Genomic DNA, 21,897 nt, shown 5'->3' with positions numbered 1-21,897 from the left:
GAAGAGCTGCTGATTTAGTTGCTGGTTGGAGAGCTGGATGGATGGAGGAGTAAGAAAGAGACAGACAGAAGAATCTCCAGAGTAAGGTACAGTAATTACATTATACATAAGACTATATTGATATATACACAGATATTTGGAGATAGTATTATGTAGATGTTGCATTATCATCAATACTTAAAAAGTTTCACCTTAACACAAGTTATATAGTTAGGGTTAGTGTATAACCTGTTGCTATATGATTAGTAGAGACACATTTTGTCACCCATTAACAGGTTCTAAATTGAAAATTTGCCATTATGTGACATGTTCCAGTATTTTCGTGCCCTTGTAGCAAATATTATATTGGAAAGAAAGAATGCATGTTTAAGGAGCACATGGCATTGCAAAGAAGTGCAATATGTAGTGCTCTAAACAAAGGCAGTAGTGATCAACCTATGGCAAAGCACTTCCTTGAAGCCAACCATACCTTATCCTCCTTGAGATATAGAATAATTGATTTTGTTCCCCCCAAAATACAGGGGTGGCAATAGATCAAGGGAGTAGCTTAGATGTGAAACAAAGTGGATATACAGGCTGGGTACCATGGCACCAATTGGGTTAAATGAGCAACTGAATCTGCAATGCTTCCTATAATATGGTTTATTCAACACCAAGATGTCTAATGGTTTTTGTTCCCTTGCCTACTGTATCCTTGTCCTTCTCTACTATACTGTATATTATCTATGTCGTCTATTTAAATATTATCCATCCAGATTCTCCTAACATGATCTCTGAATTTGTTTAATATGGAGGTAATCTGACTTCAATTGTAGCTACCATACTGCTATAATAGTAACTTGTAGCTGTCATATATGGTAATTATAAGTAAGAGTATTTTCAGACTTGTAATGATGGATTATATCCACTAGATGGCACTGTTACCATTGGTTAGCACTATACTGCTCTAACATCCGTTTTTTATATGTATTGTAACCCTTCCAGGCTTCCATACTTGCAGCCTTGTAGTTTTTATGGTGGTGGGAGTCTCACTAATGATGTCACAGCTGCTGCATTCCCGGAAGGGAAGCAGCTATATCCCCTTCCGTAGATTGACCATGACGTCATCAGCCAGTGTTCAACATCATTCCCTACCATCCAAGTGGGCATAGAGGGGTAATATAACCATGTGGCGAGCGTAGCATGCCACCGTGCCCAAAGTGTGGCAAGCGAAGTGAGCCCGCAAGGGGTTAACTTTCTTATTTTGGTGGACTGCATGGGCAGGAAACTACACTTCCGCCCTCAGTGCATGTCACTTCCAGGTACAGAATCTGAAGTGGTAATAGTCGGGCTCCAGCATGCTGATCACAGGGTGAGAGTATAAGAAAGGTAAGATTGTCTCATTTTACTCTTATTGTATCCTGAGGAAAGAACTAACTTAAAGGTTCTGAAACATTGATAATAACTACACGAGTGCTGTGTCCTTTGTGAAGTCATCGTGAGTGCTGCCCACTGCTGCATATATTATCATTTCCTTCCCTGGGATAGGTAATTAAGGAAAGCACCTGATGCCGGACATCCTTTTTAGCCCTAAGGAGTGCCGGACACAATTGCTCTCTCTCTCTATATATATATATATATATATATATATACATAACTTTTGTCAGTACTAAGTGATCTATTTATCTATATATTTATTTATTTCTCTACAACAATATAGTATCTACCAGCAATGTTGAAGCGTGTGAACTATATTTATTTATTGGCTATATATACTGTATATATATATATATATATATATGAGGGGTATCTAGGTGACCACTCCATCATAGTATCTTACATATTATTTTTTGCATCAGGTTAGTATATATCAAGGGGTATCTAGGTGGCAGATCCATCATTGTATCTTACATTTTCATCTGCACATCAGTTAAGTATATATAAAGGGGCATCTAGGTGATAGCTCTATCATAGTATCCTACATATTACTATGTGCATCAGGTTAGTATATATAAAGAGGTATCTAGGTGACAGCTCCATCATAGTATCTTACATATTATTTTGTGCATCAGGCTAGTATATATAAAGGGGTATCTAGGTGACAGCTCCATCATAGTATCTTACATATTACTCTGTACATCAGGTTAGTATATATAAAGGGGTATCTAAATGACCATTCCATCAGAGTATCTTACATATTACTCTTTGTGGAATGGGATTGAAAAGCCGGTGGCTGTTTAGCCACAGGTTCAAATCCCAACAGCAGCTCCCCGACAGGATGAAGATACAGACAGAAGCAGGAAAGTACTGTAGCCTCCCTTAGTGGTGCCTAACCCTAACCTACCCCTGAGGCTACCTTATCACCCCCCTTACTGCTCCCTAGTCCTAACCCTCCCAGGGGGTGCCTAACTCTAACCTCTGCCTGGGAGTGCCTAACCCTAACTTTCCACCATAGGGATGCCTAACCCTAACCTCCCCCCAAATAAACCTAATGCTAAGTCGCTAACTGCCCTAAACCTAACCCTCCCCCCTCCCAGCTAAGAGGATGGGTGCACTGGAATTACATAGTACTGGCCCATGTCGTCCTGGATTCCGGTGTAGGGATTATGATAGGCGTCAGTATTTCAAAATCTATCATGAATACCTAGCCGACATTCTACTGTTGATACCACTCTGTGCATGAGGCTAGTATATATAAAGAGGTATACACGTTGCAGCTCCTTTATAGTATCTTACATATTACTCTGTGCATCAGGTTAGTATATATAAAGGAGTATCCAGGTGGCAGCTCCAATCATAGTGTCTAACATATTACTATGTTCATCAGGTAAGTATATATAAAGGAGTATCTAGGTGGCAGCTCCATCATAGTATATTACATATTACCCTGTGTATCAGGTTAGTATATATAAAGGGGTATCTAGGTGGCAGATCTGTCATAGTATCTAACATATTACTCTGTACATCAGGTTATTATGGGATGTAGTCTGGAAGGCGGCAGTCGAAATGTCATCTGCCAGCTTCCTGCCAGTGAAAGCCCCACATGGGACTAATCATTAGCCCCACACTGAAATCCCAGCACCCGGCATACCAAACAAAGGTAAGCTGGGCATCGGGAGCTCATAGTCACGGGGGTGAGTTGGGTTAGGTTTAGGGTCTCCTGAGGGTCTTAGGGTTAGACACCCACCGGGAGGGTTAGGTTTAGGCTTGGGGAAGGGAGGGTTAGGGCCAGGCACCACCGGGGGGAGGTTAGGTTTAGTTAGTATATATAAAGAGTTATCTAGGTGGCAGATCCATCATATTATCTTACATATTACTCTGTGCATCAGATTTGTATATATAAAGGGGTAATTGTGCTAAATACACCATCAATGACACCTCGCACCCCTCACGGCTCGATCCAAGCACAAATTTGCATAATTTTGCTCAGAGCCCTATGGGGCGCCAGTTGTCACAATGACTTACACCCGCGAGTACATCTCATGTATATGGATTGAGCCCATAGAATTTTATAGATTACTCTGGGTACAAATTGACATCCGCAATCGTTAGGAATTTAGATTATGTGATAGTATTAGAACCTACAATTTCTACAGTATATTGTCACTAAAATCAATATTTGTTAGATTGGTGGTAGACCCTAATGTTAGTATATTCATATTGTGTATGAGATAAAAACTCTTTTTGTAGAAGATTAATTGTGAAATTGTCCCTTTTATTTAAAAAAATTTTAAATGGATAAAGTAATTAGGACAGACAAACAGAGAAAACCACTCAAAATTAAAAAGGATAACTCTTATTGAGTGAGGGAGTTATTAATATAAAAAAATATTGGCACTTGTATATAGTTCCTTTTGAGTTAAATAATGATAGGTGCTTAACAACTCTTATACTATTGGTTCTGACTCAAGGATTTCATCCTGTTACCGTGATCTTTGAAAATGCACTAAAATAATCCTGGTTAAGGTGTGTCTGTATTATTCCTAATTGGTTTAATAATTGAAAAAATACAACCTTTTAAAGGAAAGATCACATAAACACCTTATAAGCGAAAACATAGCATCAACCAAAAGAGAAGAATATATATATATTTATATATATATATATATATATATATATATACATATGATGTTTGTGTGGTGCTGTGCTGTAGGTATAGAGTATGCATGTCTGAACCATATAGCAGGCCATTTCATTTAAATCAACATGGTCCAATTATAACTTTAAGGGGTAAATTTACTAAGAATCGAGATGGTCCTGATTTGCAAAGAGATTAATCTTGCTGTACTGTACCTCACCTGGGTGATTTATTCACTTTTTATTTTGCAAATTAACCAACAGGCGATTTGTTCCAAGTTCATTTGGGCGATGGTGAATTAGGTTGATTTTTTGGGGGTAACTTGTAAGCAAGCTCGAGTGAGTTATCTCTCCCGATTTGCACATTTTGCAGATTACTCACCCTAGATTGCAGAGTTTTCTTTCTGCCTAACTGTCCTGAGCAAGCAGCCTGCACAAATCAGTGAGATATGTGTAAGCTGCTTGTGTCTTGTACCTGTAAAAAACAGGTTAAATTAAATTTAAAAAAATTATGTAGGGTCCCCCCCAAATGCCTAATCAGCCCGGGACTTGTCAGCCAGGCCTGGTTCCAAAAATTATGGGGAACAAAACAAGTAGAGTTCAACCGTAATTTAGGAACCAGCACCTGGCTGCCGGCCCAGTCCTGGTTTTAAATATATTGGAAAAAATGCGTAGGGGTACCCCTATATTTAAAAACAGCACAGGACCCAAACTGTCCGGGGTGTAATGCCACAGCCAGAAGACCCTATTACTGGGTCTCCAGGGCCAAAGCATTCTCACCCCAAGCTGGTCAGGCCAAGCTGGGGATCTCAGGGGAGATGGGTACACCAAAAAGAGGGTTTCCTCCCTCTCCTGAGCACCCCAGGCTTGGTCTGATGCCCAGGACTCTTCCACGCACCCGTTGAGTGGTGGGTATGAGGGTAATAAAGTGTATTTTACAGTGGATTTACAGGTGCCAGCATGCCTGCCCTTTGGCACATTTGGAACTACTAGTGAAAGTAGCTGACCGACACCCATATTTCCACTTTAAAATAAATAGTTCAATAAAGACACAACACACACCATCGATAGAACAAGTTTAATACACACATACCTCAATCACACATACTTACCTGTTCTAGCCATTCGGTCCACTTGTTCAAAGGAGAAATCCTTGTGTATGGACCTGCAAAAAAGATCCTATACTCACCTACATCCTGGCGCTGCTCTCCGTCGCATCCAGGGTCTTGTGAAAACAACAAAGCAACTTACCCAAACCATGCTGAACAGATGTAAGTATATGTTGTTACATGTACTTACACCTCACGAAATGACATTTGACCAAAATCAGCTGTAATTGCTCCCGGGCCACTAGCCAATCAGTGGACGCTTTACATGTAGCTGCCGCTCATTGGCTGGTTCTACGTGGGTTACAGACAATGTGGTTAGGCTTTTGGGGGGGACCCTATGTCTTTTTTTTAAATAATTACCCCTATTTTAACTATTTACAATGATTTGTGTATGTTTCTGACCATCTCGCAGCTCATCTTGATTCTTGGTAAATTTGAGAGATGTATATTTTAGGTGAAAAGTACATCCGAATTGGCCCAATGGTGATTTAAGTCGATTTTGCTATCTCACCCGATTTGAATGAAATTGATTGAGACATCTCACCTGAGATGGGCAAAAGTAAATTTGAGAAATGGAAACAAATAACTAAATCACCCGAGATTGTCATCTTGAGCAATCTCGATTGTTAGTAAATTTACTCATTAGACTCACATGTAGAGGTAGTATTTATCCTTTTCTTGGTATTTCACATTCTCCTCAGATATATATATAGGTTCATACAGTTAGCAATTATTGATATTCTGTATAGTATTGATTTGTTTAACACATGAACCAAAACAGTATAACCAGTAGATTGGTGACATAGCTGACTCACCACTGGCAGGAGAGTAAGGGGGATGCCTTCATAATTGAAAGTTCTGTGCAATGCTGCTGGAAGTCACTCAATCCAGGGATTGTGCAGAGTGGGCTGGGTCAGGGCAATATTTGTGTTTGTGTGGGGGCCCCCAATGTGTGGCCCCATCCTCCCCAACTATAATCTTGCCCAGTCCTGGTGCATCAGCTGACAGTAGGTGTGACAGTATCGGTAGCATGTTTTACCCATCTATGGTCAGTGCAGAGGTGCGTAAATAGCTAAGTCATGTTTTTTAGTGTATTTAAATATATCTGATGTTCTGCATATAAAATTACACTATTACTGTAAAAGTCATTTTACTTGAGTAACATTCATGATTTTAAATATAATTTTTTTTATTGCAGGACAAATAAAGAGCAGGACACCACGAAGACTATTAGAAGACATAGTGGTAAAGGGACATTGTTCTCTGATCAAGTCAACTAAAGACGCTATTTCTTCTTACACCTCTAAAGGATTCCCAAAATCTATTCTCATTTTCTGGATAGGAGAAACCTTTTACAGATAATTTGTTTCTCATCTAATACATGATGAGTCTCATAGGAGAGAAACCGAATCTGTGCTCTGAGTGTGACAAAAGCTTTATGTATAAGTCACATCTTGTTATACATCAGAGGAGTCACACAGGAGAGAAACCATTTACATGTTCTGAATGCAGCAAGTGTTTTTCCCGTAAGTCACATCTTGTTATACATCAGAGGAGTCACACAGGAGAGAAACCATTTACATGTTCTGAATGCAGCAAGTGTTTTTCCAATTCATCAAATCTTATTACACATCAGAGGAGTCACACAGGAGAGAAACCATTTACATGTTCTGAATGCAGCAAGTGTTTTTCCAATTCACAAGATCTTGTTACACATCAGAGGAGTCACACAGGAGAAAAACCATTTACATGTTCTGAATGTAGCAAGTGTTTTTCCAATTCATCAAATCTTATTAAACATCAGAGGAGTCACACAAGAGAGAAACCATTTACATGTTCTGAATGTCACAAGTGTTTTTCCGATTCATCAAGTCTTGTTTCTCATCAGAGGAGTCACACAGGAGAGAAACCATTTACATGCTCTGAATGCAGCCAATGTTTTTCCCATAAGTCAGTGCTTGTTAGACATCAGAGGAGTCACACAGGAGAGAAACCATTTACATGTTATGAATGCAGCAAGTGTTTTTCCTGTAAGTCACATCTTGTTATACATCAGAGGAGTCACACAGGAGAGAAGCCATTTACATGTTCTGAATGCAGCAGGTGTTTTTCCAATTCATCAGATCTTGTTACACATCAGAGGATTCACACAGGAGAGAAACCATTTACATGTTATGAATGCAGCAAGTGTTTTTCCCGTAAGTCACATCTTGTTATACATCAGAGGAGTCACACAGGAGAGAAACCATTTACATGTTCTGAATGTAGCAAGTGTTTTTCCAAATCATCAAATCTTGTTTCTCATCAGAGGAGTCACACAGGAGAGAAACCATTTACATGCTCTGAATGCAGCCAATGTTTTTCCCATAAGTCAGATCTTGTTACACATCAGAGGAGTCACACAGGAGAGAAACCATATAAATGCTGTGAATGTCACAACTGTTTTAGTAGTAAAAGAACACTTATTAATCACATGAATAGACACTCTACAATCCTGAATGTTTAATGTGTTTTTTAAGTAAGTTAAATTGCATCAATTCAATATTTTTACAAGTGAGGACATTTTTAATTTCTGAATGTGACAAGTGTTTTATATAAATCAATCTTGTTAAAGACTGGATAGGAGAAATATCTATATCTTATCCTCTGCACCAGTGTAATGTAATAAACAATGTGTATGGTGACACCCCAAAATTGTGTGAAATTATTATTTATTTGAAAACTAAATTTTTACTATAATGGCATAAAACGGTGCCAGTGGCATCATGAGGGGGTGCACCAGGTGACACCATCTGAGAGGGTCACACCAAAATTGTAGAGCTGCTCTGCTATTTTATTGTCACGCCCTCAGATTTTGACACCAAGCAGCAGTGATAGATGTGCAAATGCTCATGTCATCCATACTGTACCCAGAGAGGCTGAGGGCTGCCTGGGCAAGACCCCAGTGTTATGTGAACAGGGTATAACATGCAGTCATGCCCCCATAATGTCATATACCTGGGAGCCTCACTTTTTGAGCATGAGGCCAAACTTTCTTAAGCAAGCGCACATGCCTTGGGCCTGCACAGAAATAGATACAGGGGTGTAAGGCTGGAATAGGTGCACTGGGCGTTGCTATTAATGACAACTAATACAATAGTATGCAACAAACAGAAGAGAGAATTTTCTTGGTGTAGTGCAGCATTTCTCAAACTGTGGGTCATGACCCCAGACTGGCTCACGCCCATCTCAGCAAGGGGTCGCAACTCACCCAAGTTAAATATCCTTAACTGGTCCTAAGTCCTTGGCGCCCACTGCTATGATGGTCCATAGTGGCATTTGCACAAGCAGTCCCCCGCTGGCTCCTCCTTCTGACCTTTACTGTGATTAACATGCATGTGATGTCACGACATCCGAGCATCATGATGTCACCCCATGTCAGTCACAGTAAAGGGAGCTGGTTCTCTGCTGCCCCAGCTAGTGGCAGCTTTAAGTATTAAAAAGCAAGAACATTTATTTTATAGTAAGTAAAATGAAGAACTACGGTCATATTTTAAAATAAGGTGATGTGTATAAAATGTATACATACTACCCACATTGTCCATCTTCTCTTTATTTTTTTCATGACCAACATCTTTCTTATATATTTTTATGGCATAAAAATATCTAAGGAAGATAAGGGCAAGGATGTTAAATGTGCATACATTTTATACACATCACCCCCTTACCCAAATGCCCATCATTTTAGATATTTTGATGCCCATCATCTTTCTTATATATTTTTATGGTAAGCAAGCATATAACAAATATGATGGTCTTAAAAATATATAAGGAGTATAAGGGCAGATTTATTATAGCAGCACAGATCGTACTGCTATAACTCTTCCTGCTTTGCCTCATTACCAAGGCAAAGTAGGAAGCACTAATGATGAGATGCAAGAACATCTCATCTGCTGGAGTGGGGGAGTGAATACTCCCTCCTCCAATGATTCCTGCCTGAGCACACAGCATAGCAGCCTAGTGCTGATGCACTGTGTCTCACTCCCGGCTGGCTCCAATGGGCATGTGCAGGATCTTGAAAGCATCACAAGATCCCATGTGCAGCCCTCAGAGCTGCCAGTCCCTGCTGCAAGGGACAATTCTGTCCCTGCTATGGTGAATAGGGCAACCACTTCTTCCCAATATTGCCAGTTAATACATATTCCCCATAATGATATAAAATAGGTGGGGGATTATGAAGCATAAACTGTATGTGCATATTACCCCTCCCCTCCTTGTCCATCATCCTTCTTATATATTTGTATGCCATTATATAAGAAGGATAATGGACATAACTATGGACGTGGCATCTTTGTACACTGTGATACCCCATGAAGCAGGCATTGAGGCAGTGAGAATGGCACACATGTGGGGCCGCCTGTTGATTTTGTATGTGAATTAATTGAACTTGTACTCATGTCCAATCATTTCTGTTATGGTGATGAGTACTTTGTTCAGGTGTCTGGTACGGCGATGGGGTCTAATCTGGCCCCATCGTAAACCAACCTGTACATGTATCACTATGAACAGCAACATATCCTAGGTACCTTTGGTGACAAAATTATTTGTTATAAGAGATTCATTGATGAGCTATTCCTGATTTGGTAGGGCACAGAAGTCAAATTTCTTGACATAATTGCAATTCTCAATGCACTTGATAGCCCAATAAAATTCACTGCTTGTATAGAGAAAGAGGGCCTGATTCAGAGCCGGACGCTCTGACAGAGTGCTCACTCTAAATCAGGACTGGCTCTCTGTTTTTTTTAGAGCGGCCTCCAGGCCGCTCGCATAGCTGTAGGTGACCACCCACAGCTTTAGCGAGAGGCCAGGATGATGGTCGTGATGGTCAAGACCATTGCGACCATCAGGCTTGCAATGAGACCCTTGTGGTAGGATCTTGTTGCCACAAGCCCTAGAGTGCTTTCGGCTCTACCAGAGCCAAAAGCACTCCCACTGACTTCACTTGTGATGTCAGTGGGGCCGGCCCCAGACGGTAGGCATTCCAATGGGAACACCTCCATCTGGCCAGCCACACCACTAGCCCGCCCACCATAGGGGATGTGCTGTCACTCGACATCGACAGCACACCCCCTTTGGTACGAGACCCGAAGCGATGGCTTACCTGTCGCTATCCGGGTCTCGTGCATGCGCACGACGGAGCCAACTAGAAAGGGTCCCATGCTAGTTCTGGGAAATACAGGGGGCCCTATGCAGGACCAGCTCAGAGCCCTGTGTTGGTTGCGCTAAATACGGGGGACCCCTACATCATTTGTCCCCCATATTTTGGCAACCAGGGCAGCTTTTGAATAGCCTGGTGCTGGTTGTGTTTAATACGGTGGACCCCTATGTCGTTTGTCCCCTGTATTTAGCACAACCAGTACTGGGGCTCCATAGCCCAGGGCTGGATGGTTTTTGGGGAGGGGCCACACCATTTTTTTGACACTGTTTTTATTTTTAACCATAGAAGCACAGACGTGTGTCACTGACCCGCCCATGCTTCTGTGTTTGTTTTTTTAAACACAGATGCAGGTATCTTCAAGATCCAAGCCTTCATCTGTGTGCTCCTACCTCACCTGAGTCCTAACACCTGCACTACCACCACCCGCACAGCTGCTGTACCACCACTGCTAATGCCCATTACTGTCCCCATTTCCTGACTGCAGCTAATGCCCGCTAACCCTACCCCCTCACCCCTGCATTCCTGCCGCAGCAAATGCCGGCTTCCTGCCCCCTGGCTCCAGACCCGCTACCGCCCACAGATGGTGGCCATCTTGCTGCACCCAAGTGAAGCCACTATGACTACACCTGCTCCTACTGTGGCTGCGCAACAAGTTGAAAATTCCTACCTACAATGGCACATTTTTGAGGTAATAGTTTAAAAACTGTAACTTTCTAATTTACCTGAACCCCAAAAGCATATACACTGGCACAATAGCTACCTAATAAAACAAACCCCAAGTCTAAATTCCACCCCTACCCTTAGTTTTGCCTAGCCAAAAAAAACTCCATAGACTACAACAGAAAAGTGGTCCTAATTGAGACTGACCGAAAAAAGTGACAGTTGAAGATTTAGATTACTCCCAAATCCTCATTTTTTATGTTTATGCCCTGAATTTGGCATGCAGCATCCAGTGACAGTTCTACCTATACATACCAAATTTCAGATCCGTACCTCTAATAGCTTTTGAACACCCTGCCCCCCCTCCAGAATTCTCTATGGAGAAATCCATCTATTTAGATGCAGCCTTAATATAAGGGCACAACTGTGCCCTTATTATATATATATATATATATATATATATATATACATAAGATATCAAAAATGTATTCCTCACATAATGAGCAAACAGGTGAAGACGTATAGTCTTGATGTTTCGGTCCCATCAGAACCATTTTCAAGAGGCACAGCCGTACAACATGCACATCAGGGAATCAATCAATCCTTGCAGATCCCATGTAAACTAAACATCCACCCACCAGGTCACTAAATACCCCAGGTAATCAACAAAAGAGCGCCAAAACACAATGCACATTAAGCAATCAGCATAATGAATCACATAACTCCTACCCCATAGCGTCCACACATGTGGCATGACATAAACACACCACTCCTTCCGGTGTGTGAGCCGCATGCAAGGACCAGTGGGGAGAGCACGGCAGTGCTTCCGGTGAAATGGAACACACATGTCACCGGCAACTGCCAAAGTACAGCGCAGTTCAGGGGGACTTCACCCTCCTCAGCATACTAGCTTCATCTACATCCGCCCGGCGGCCGTTACCATGGCAACCCGGCAGGCAACTGTCAAGGAGCGGCACAGTTTGGAGGGACTTCACCCTCCACAATGTGCTAGCTCCATCCACATCCACCCGGCGGCCATTACCATGGTAACCCGGCGAGCATTAACAAAGTGTATTTAGTTACCATAGTAACCAAGTTAAACCATATAAGTTACTACAGCCGGATCAGGGGGAATATCCAATCATCAACTATTAAAGATCCATATTTGGGAACAAAGTCACTAGATATATCCAAAGTAGCGGCGCAGTTCCACTGATCACCTGGGGCACCCAGAAAACCATATGAAAACTTATTACAAATCCCCTAATAATAGCTCATATTGACAAGCTAGTTCTACACTAGCAAAAAACATACCCACTAATCACAGTATTAAAACCACTTATTACATAACCAAAATACATTTATAAATAACAAAAACGACTAACAAAAGCAAAAACTAATTTCTAAATATATGTATGAGAGTGTATTTGAGCAAAACTAATAATAAAAAAAATATGAAAAAATATACACATATATAGAGCTATAACACCACAATCAAAGGTGTTGCCAATGTGTGAAGCACATCATGCTAACGTAAAAAGATGTTAAGTGGGTTACCCACGTTAAGGCCATTAGGTGATATGGTTCCAAGGCGTAAGATCCATCTGGCTTCGAGTTTTTTCAACATGAGGGCACGATCGCCACCACGTTTAGGGGGTGGCACCCAATCAATGATGCAGCATCTTACGGAGGTAAGCTGATGTCCCAGTAATAAAAAATGTTGAGCTACCGGTTTATCCGTTACACCGCTTGATAAGGCCTGGCGTATGGATGTGCGGTGATTAACTTGGTTACTATGGTGACTAAATACACTTTGTTAATGCTCGCCGCTGCATGGTAATGGTTGGATGTGGATGGAGCTAGCACGTTGTGGAGGGTGAAGTCCCTCCGAACTGTGTCGCTCCTTGACAGTTGCCTGCCGGGTTGCCATGGTAACGGCTGCCGGGCGGATGTAGATGAAGCTAGTACGCTGCGGAGGGTGAAGTCCCCCTGAACTGCACTGTACTTTGGCAGTTGCCGGTGACGTGTGTTCCAATATCACCGGAAGCACTGCCACGCTCTCCCCGCTGGTCCTTGCATGCGGCTCACATACCGGAAGGAGTGGTGTGTTTATGTCATGCCACACGTGTGGGCGCTATGGGGTAGGTGTTATGTGATTCATTATGCTGATTGCTTAATGTGCATTGTGTTTTGGCGCTCTTTTGTTGATTACCTGGTGTATTTAGTGACCTGGTGGGTGGGTGTTTAGTTTACATGGGATCTGCAGGAATTGATTGATTTCCTGATGTGCATGTTGTACGGCTGTGCCTCTTGAAAATGGTTCTGATGGGACCGAAACGTCGAGACTATACTTTTTCACCTGTTTGCTCATTATGTGAGGAATACATTTTTGATATCTTATGTGCTAATCTGGTGAGTGCCCCTTATTTTTTTCTATATTTTTGGACTTTCCATTTGGACGTCATGGGTGACACCCCAGGATATTTTGAAAATTCTATTACGTGAGTGCGGCCCTTGGCTTTATATATATATATATATATATAGAGAGAGAGAGAGAGCATATAGGGGGTCATTCAGACCCGGTTGCAAGCACTGATGTGCTCGCAACTGGGTCGATGGGTAGCCCTGCACACGCGCAGCAGCTGCACTGCGCGTGCGCAAGCCCCGGAGCAAGAGAGAAACTCTCGCTCCGGAGCTTGCTACAATAGGGGCGGCTGTTGATTTTGATTGACAGCTCGCCCCTTTTTGTAGGCAGGCCGGGAGGGTGGTTTCCAAAATAGAGGCGTTCCTTAACGCCTACCATTTTGTGGTTGGCCGCACTGACATCATCAGTGATGTCAGTGGGGAGCTTCCTGCTCCATCAGAGCAGAAAGCTCTCTGGGGCTTGCGAGTGCCCAGACCGAACCTTAGGGTCTGATCTCAAGCCCTGACAGTCGTGATGGTGATCACCATCGCGACCATTACCCTGGTCACTAGCTAAGCTGTAGGTGGTAACCCACAGCTTAACTTGCGTCCAGGAGGGCACACCAAAAAAAAACAGCACCCGCCGTAATTCAGAGAGCGATCACTTCTTGCGACCACCCCTGAATGAGGTCCTTAGTCCGACACTCTGGGGGTATAAGATTACTTAGCTGGTTGCCTGCATAAAGTTTATCTCAGATATCCCCCTGGATGCGGCACTCCACACATGAAGAAACACACTGTACAGCGGGCTGGTATCAGCGTTTCAATGCCTATATTGTTGGCATTTTCATCAGGACATAAAGACATTAACAACGAGTCTTACCTTAAGTACTCACACCAAGTGATCACACAGCTGCCTCACCAGAGAGGGCCTGCTCACCCACCTGGCAGCACACACTGCTAACATCATCACGCCCATGCGTGGGGTGTCAGCGTAACCAAGTGTACCATCACCATAGAAACATATAACACTGAACACAATACATATCTACAGATGGTGCTAGCAAGGGACATCTGCAAAAGGTAAATAAAAGATATAATCATAATTAGGGCACAACATACAATGCAATCAGTATAGCTTTATGTGTCCTAAATCTTGTACCAATATGAACATGTGATGGCTACGGTCGCAGGCTATGGCAATGGGTACATATATGTGGGTATATTGTATTGTGTTCAGTGTTATATGTTTCTATGGTGACGGTACACTTGGTTACGCTGATGCCCCATGCATGGGCATGATGACGTCAGCGGTGTGCGCCCCCGGGTGGGTGAGTGGTCCCACTTCGGTGAGGCAGCTGTGTGATTACTTGGTGTGAGTACTTAAGGTAATACACATTGTTAATGTCTTTATGTCCTGATGAAAATGCCAACAATATAGGCATTGAAACGTTGATATCAGCCTTGTGTACAGCGTGTATCTTCATGCGTGAAGTGCCGCATTCCAGGGGGATATCTGTGGTAAACTTTATGCAGGCAACCAGCTAAGTAATCTTATACCTCCAGAGTTCCGGACTATATGCTGTGTTTTCATTATGTAGCCAGACTGGCTATTTGGCTTCATTTGGGTCAAGGCACATACAGTTATTTTAATACATTCATCTTGTGACTATTTGCTGCTTTATTTATATTTATATTTATTGATTCATCCAGCACTATATAGGACTTTATGGGATTTTGGATCGTGCTGCTTATATGCTATTTTGCACAAAAAAACTTTTTTTACACAGAGGTTTTTGGATGTATATGTTTAATTTTTGCTAAAATTTTGCACAGTTTTTACTAGTGTCTGCTTGATACCCTATATCTGCTAGTACATACCTTAATCATGATGGAGGTAGAACAAGATGATGTGGCTAGTGGATATAGTCACACATCTTACCCCATTGGTGATGTACACTCATACTCTGAGTCAGGAGCCCAATCAATTTTAATTACAACAGATGTGCTGGAACAACTAGAACAAACTTCATATGAAGATCTTTATCATGAGATCCTTAAGCTCAAAAAACATGAGATTGACTATTTATATCACGGTCTAACACTCAGTGACTATTTTAGAGCTAAAAAAATACCTAGGGGATTAAGAATAAAAAATTATCTGACTATTGGCAAACACGACCCAGCGTTTTGCAAGCGCTGGTTCACCATTTTTAACAAGTGCTCATTTGACCTAATGCTTTTAATTATTGATCAATCAACCAAAGAAGTCAGTCTGGTGAAAGAGAAGATAACTAAATATGAAAATTTGCATAAGGGATCTTTGAACCAAGATCCGGATACTAAGTGGCTAGACAAGCTCAAACTACAAGTACAGAACTATAGACATGACATCATTAAATTTAAAAAAGAAAAAAGGATGAAAGTGGATACAGATTATGAACTTAGTACCGCGTACCCCTGGACCAGCAATGATAGGAATGCTAAAAAAAACATTCTTTCGGAGAAACCGTGGTAGATATTTTGATAACGATTCCTCCAACGAATACAAAACTTCTGATAGTGAATATGAAAGAGCAACAGATATTGGTGATAACAGATGCAAACAACACCCTTTAGGGGTCACCACCAGGTCCCGAGAAGGAGATGGAGATGATACACCAGAAGGGGAGGTCAAACAAAAACGAAGAGGTCGTGGAAAGTAAACGCCTCTACCACGCAAGACTTAATAGTCAACTTATCATCATACCAATTGAGTGAGACCGAGATCCGTGTCCTTAATAAAGGCTTATCTTTCGTGCCTACAGTTAAATTTGACCAATTACAGTGGCAAGTGGAACAGTTTTCTTTAAATAGACAACTTTGGCTTAAAGAATTTTTTGCTAAGACCACTCCTGCAGGTATCACAGATAATATTCAACTTCCCCCAAAATTGCAAAAGTTACAACCGAAATCCTCATTTGACCCACTATCTTCAAATCCATCTATTAAAATCTATATGAGGTTATTGCAAAGAGAAGTGGATGACATTATATACAAACAGCCGCACACACAATTCAATTTAACCAAAGAGGAACACACTGTGCTAATACAGCTATCTAAAAATAATAACTTGATATTTCGACCCGCAGACAAGGGTGGCGCTCTGGTTATTTTGGACCGATATAAATATATGCAAATGATTGCGGCCCATCTGGATGATACTGTAACATATCGATTACTACCTTCAGACCCCACGATGATGGTGAAGAAAGAACTAATTGAGATACTTACATAGGCAGTAGACAATAAGTTGATTGATTTATCTTGAAGGAAGCCTTAATACCACAGTACCCAATTGCTGCTGTGCTGTATTGTACTCCAAAAATTAATAAATCAATTACAGATCCACCGGGCAGGCCCATCATAACTGCAAGAGCGTGGTTACTTCAATCCACGGCCATATATCTTGATTCCGTCATACAACCCTGCATTCGTAGGCCACCATACTATCTTTTGGACACATCTACACTCCTAAAAAAATTGGGAGAATACCAAGATATGACGAAGAGATTTGGCTCTGCAGTATTGATGTTGGCAGCCTGTACACCATCATACCCCATGCAGAGGGTCTAGCGGCTCCTCGAGACTTTCTTAGTAAGCATCCACTATACAAAAAAATGTTATCTGTATGACAACCTGTTCTACCTTCAATGAGTTGGCTGTGCAATGTGGTCCAGTGTGGCCCCATCGTACACCAACATATATATGTTTGGTATAGAAGCAGGATTATTTTTTGATGATCCTCTAATATCACAGAGAATTGCGTTTTATACGCGTTACATAGACAACTTATTGGGGTTCTGGAAGAGTCCCCCACAAGATCTTGTTGACATCATAGAATTTCACAATAGGGGCAGGAGTCCAGCGAAATTATACTATAATACCAGTAATAAGAACATTAATTTTTTGGATGTAAATATAACAATTTTGAATGGTATGATTTCCACTAGCCTGTATGTGAAAGATACTGATAGAAACAACCTGCTCTATTCCCATAGTTGTTATCTTAGGCCACTTATCTTGGGCCTTCCATATTCTCAACTTTTGAGAATTAAGAGAATTACCTCTGAAAGTGTTATGGCTGAACAACAGATGGACAAGAGGATCCAGAAATTTATCTGTAGAGGTTATGATCCGACACATTTAGCCAACATAAAAACACAGGTACTTAAATTAGAGAGGGATGCACTGCTGCAACAGGATATAACCAAATAGAAAACTAAAGCTATGATACCATGGGTGAGCCAATATAACCAGCATAGTGGCCATATTTACAAAGCTTCTAAGAAATTTTGTCCAATTATACAGAGTGACCCCGAGCTCAAATTACATGACACATGGATTATGTCTTGTTATAAAAGAGGTCGTAGCATACAGAACTTGTTGGTCAAAACCGATATATCTGGCCCTGTTCCCAGGGCAGAGAAAATCGGTAAGTTAGGCTGTATTAGATGTACATGTGTCACCTGTAGATATTTAATCACTGGTGACAGCTTCCATCATCCCCTTTCAGGTCAAAAATACCTTATTCGCCATAGGCTCACTTGCAACACATCATTTACCGTGTATCAGATCATCTGCCCATGCGGCCTATCATATATAGGCAAGACTGAAAGGCTCTTCAAAGAGCGCATGGCAGCACATAGAAGCGCAATTAGATCGGCCATCAATAGCAGCCATAGTGAGCAGCCTGTGGCCAGGCATTTTGCCAAAGCTTGTCATCCATTGTCATCCCCGAGGTATTGTATGATTGATCATATCTCCCCGTCCATTAGGGGGGGTGACAGACCGCGAAAATTGTTGCAGTGCGAGGCTCGATGGATCCATCGATTAGGCAACATGGCCCCACGAGACTTAATTGAGCAATTAGGTCTAGGAGCATTTTTATAAAGCCTAATGTGGCTTCCAAATATATACCCACATTATGTACCCATTGCCATAGCCTGCGATCGTAGCCCTCACATGTTCATATTGGTACAAGTTTTAGGACACATAAAGCTATACTGATTGCATTGTATGTTGTGTCCTAATTATGATGACATCTTTTATTTATCTGGTTGCATATGTCCCTTGCTAGCATCATCTGTAGATATGTATTGTGTTCAGTGTTATATGTTTCTACAGTGATGGTACACTTGGTTATGCTGATGCCCCACGCATGGGCATGATGACATCAGCGGTATGCGCTGCCAGGTGGGTGAGCGGTCCCGCTCCAGTGAGGCAGCTGTGTGATCACTTGGTGTGAGTACTTAAGGTAAGACACATTGTTAATGTCTTTATGTCCTGATGAAAATGCCAACAGTATAGGCAGTGAAACATTTATACCAGCCCAGTGTACAGAGTGTTTCTTCATGCATGGAGTGCCACATCCAGGGGGATATCTGATATATATATATATATATATATATATATACATATATATACATATATATGTATATATATTAGAGATGTCCGCCGACCCCTGTGTTTTGGTGTTGAATCTGGATCTCTCCTGGTTTTGGATCTGTATTTGTTTTGCCAAAACCTCACCTCCGTGTTTTGTTTTCATGTTTTGGATCTGGATTTTTTTTAAATCAAAAACACAGCTAAAATCACATAAAATTGAATTTTTTTTTGTTCCTAAAGTATTAATAACCTCAATAACATTTATTTCCACTCATTTCCAGTCAATTTTGACCACCTCACAGGTTACAATATTGATTTTTTTTATCTAGTTAAAGGGACGAAAGGTTGCATCCAGCTTGCTGGCTCAAAACTAATTGATGTAATAATGAATAGAGTTGATAATTGTACAAAGATGATGGTTGGGATACCCTTGAGGATTGAAGAATTGATAGTTGATACTAGTTGGTGTTGCTTCAGGCTGAATAATAAATTAATTTAAAAACAAATCATTGGTTCCTAAACCAACCATAACATTAATTTAAAATGTCAGGCAGCAATGCCCCAACCAGCACATTATGGAAAGGAAAATGGTGCAGGATGGAATAGTCCTTGGGTTCTCCCACCCACCCTTATGTTGTATATGAAACAGGACATTCACAGTTTAACAAACCAATCATTTCAGCGACAAGGACTGACAATTGTGGCTGAAATTATTGGTTTGTTTGGACTCCCATAAAACAAGCTGCCAATGTGCATTGGACATGGAAATGAAAATTATCCCATACACAAACTGACTTTACATTACAAGTTGTCATCATCCTCGTCATCCCCATCAGTGTGTACATCCTCTTCTTCACACAATATTAATTCATCCCCACTGGAATCTACCATAGGCACCTCTGTAATTTTTTGATGTAAATGTTGGTAGAGGTCTTCCTCGTGGAATTTGTAATTCATTTTAATGAACATCATCTTTTCCACATTTTGAGGAAGAAACCTCTTATGCCGATCACTGACAAGGTTGCCAACTGCTCTGAAAACTCTTTCGGAGTAGACACTGGAGGGTGGGCAACTTAAGTAATGCAAAGTCAGTTTGTGTATGGGCCTCCAAATTGCTTCTTTTTCCTGCCAGTACTGAAAGGGACTGTCTGAAATTCCTATTAGGATATTATCTCTGAAATAGTCCTCCTCCATTCTGTGAATGGAGACCGTATCACACATAGTCATGGTAGAAGACATGTCACTAGTAGGCAGCTCTCTCAGGTCTGAACAGATGTCATTTTTGGTGAATGATCTGCATTACCAGCAGGCATTCTGTAAGGAAAATTAAGTTTTTTCCTGGCAGCTGCAGAAACTGAAGGAGATGATGACGTTTCACATGCGGCTACAGCTGACAATTTTTTTCCCAACAGCTCTTTGCATAGTTTTAGATTTTGGTCTGTTGGAAAAAACTCACAAGGTAGGACTTAAACCTAGGATCCAGAATGGCCGCCAAAATATATTTTTCAGATTTCAATAGATTGATGACTCTTGGATCCTGGTGAAGGTGAATCAAGGGCTTGATCCACCATTCTGACATACCTTGCGCAATCGCTCTGTTTCAGTTCCTCCTTTAGTTTCTCTAGTTGTTTTTGCAAAAGTCTGATGAGGGGAATGACCTGACTCAAGCTGGCAGTGTCTGAACTAACTTCATGTGTGGCCAGTTCAAAGGGTTTGAGAACCTTGCACAATACGGAAATTATTCTCCACTGCACTTGAGTAAGGTGCATTCCCCCTCCACGGCCTATGTCATAGACCATTGTATAGCCCTGGATGGCCTTTTGCTGTTCCTCCATCCACTGATGCATATAGAGGGTAGAATTCCACCGAGTTACTAACTCTTGCTTCAGCTGATGTGAGGGCAAATTTAACAGTACCTGCTGGTCATGCAATCTTCGACAAGCGTTTGCTGAATGTCTAAAATGTCTGGATATTTTGTGGGCCACGGAGAGCATCTCCTGCATGCACCTGTCATTTTAAAAAAAATGTTGCACCATCAAATATTTGTGTGAGCAAAACATGGGATGTGGTGGAATTCGCCCACATGTAATGCTCTCACAATATTGATGGCATTGTCCGAAATCACAAATCCTGGGGAGAGTCCAAGTGGGGTAAGCCATTTAGCAATGATTTCCCTGAGTTTTTCGAAGAGGTTCTCAGTGGTATGCCTCTTAGTAAAACCAGTTATACAAAGAGTAGCCTGCCTCTATATCTTTTGGTAGATGTTGCTGCTGCTGTTGCTGTTGTAGGCAATACACCTACCCAGTGGGCTGTCACAGTCATGTAATCCTTAGTTTAATCTGTCCCACTTGTCCACATATCAGTGGTCAAGTGTACAGTGGGTACAACAGCATTTCTGAGGACATTAATAAGGGTTTTTTTAATGTCCTTGTACAGACTTGGAATTGCTGTTCTAACAAAGTGGAATCTAGAAGGGATCTGGTAGCGAGGACACAGGACCTCAATTAACTGTTGAAAATCCACTGCAGTAATGGCGGATACTGGAAACACATCTAATACCAGCATAGCTGTTATGGCATCAGTAATCCGCTGTGCAAATGGGTGATTGCTGTCATATTTGTTTGCCCTTGCAAACAATTGTTTGACAGTTAATTGTTTTTTGGAGGATACACTACAAGTAGTCTTCCTCCTGGTTCCCTTCTGGGATGAAGATCCACTCACAGCAACAGCAGCAGCACCAGGCGAAGTCATCAAGGATCCTTCTGAGGAATCACGGATAGGAGAGGAGTCAACCATGCTTCGAATAACAACATCGGATGCAGCAGTACTAGTCCCGATGACGAATGAGGATGTTGATGATAAAGGTGTTGGTGTTGTAGATCGAAGGCACTTGGATCCCATAGAGAGGGAGCAGGTAGGTGACACTGGACTTGTTATGTTTTCAGTTTTGGAACTTGGCGACATACACTTTGATATTTGATGAATGCGCGCCAAGTGATGTAACAAGGAGGAAGTTCCTAGGTGGTTTTGGTGCCTCCGTCTACT

At 41.6% G+C, this 21,897-nt stretch overlaps 1 protein-coding gene across 1 annotated transcript in view; it reads left to right on the top strand.

Annotated features, from left to right (window-relative positions):
- Nucleotides 1-6,531: 6,531 nt before the first annotated feature.
- Nucleotides 6,532-21,897, top strand: part of LOC148454333 (uncharacterized) — an 87,198-nt gene continuing 71,832 nt past the window's right edge. The window contains exon 1 of the mRNA XM_088461043.1: nt 6,532-7,638. Within this exon, the coding sequence (XP_088317169.1) occupies nt 6,547-7,638 (1,092 nt within the window). The 5' untranslated portion in view covers nt 6,532-6,546. The remainder of the gene's footprint in view (nt 7,639-21,897) is intronic.

Source organism: Taudactylus pleione, unplaced genomic scaffold (assembly GCF_031769625.1).
Source record: "Taudactylus pleione unplaced genomic scaffold, aTauple2 ptg001005l, whole genome shotgun sequence".
NCBI classification, from domain to species: Eukaryota; Metazoa; Chordata; class Amphibia; order Anura; family Myobatrachidae; genus Taudactylus; species Taudactylus pleione.
This window is presented reverse-complemented; position numbering and strand designations above follow the sequence as displayed.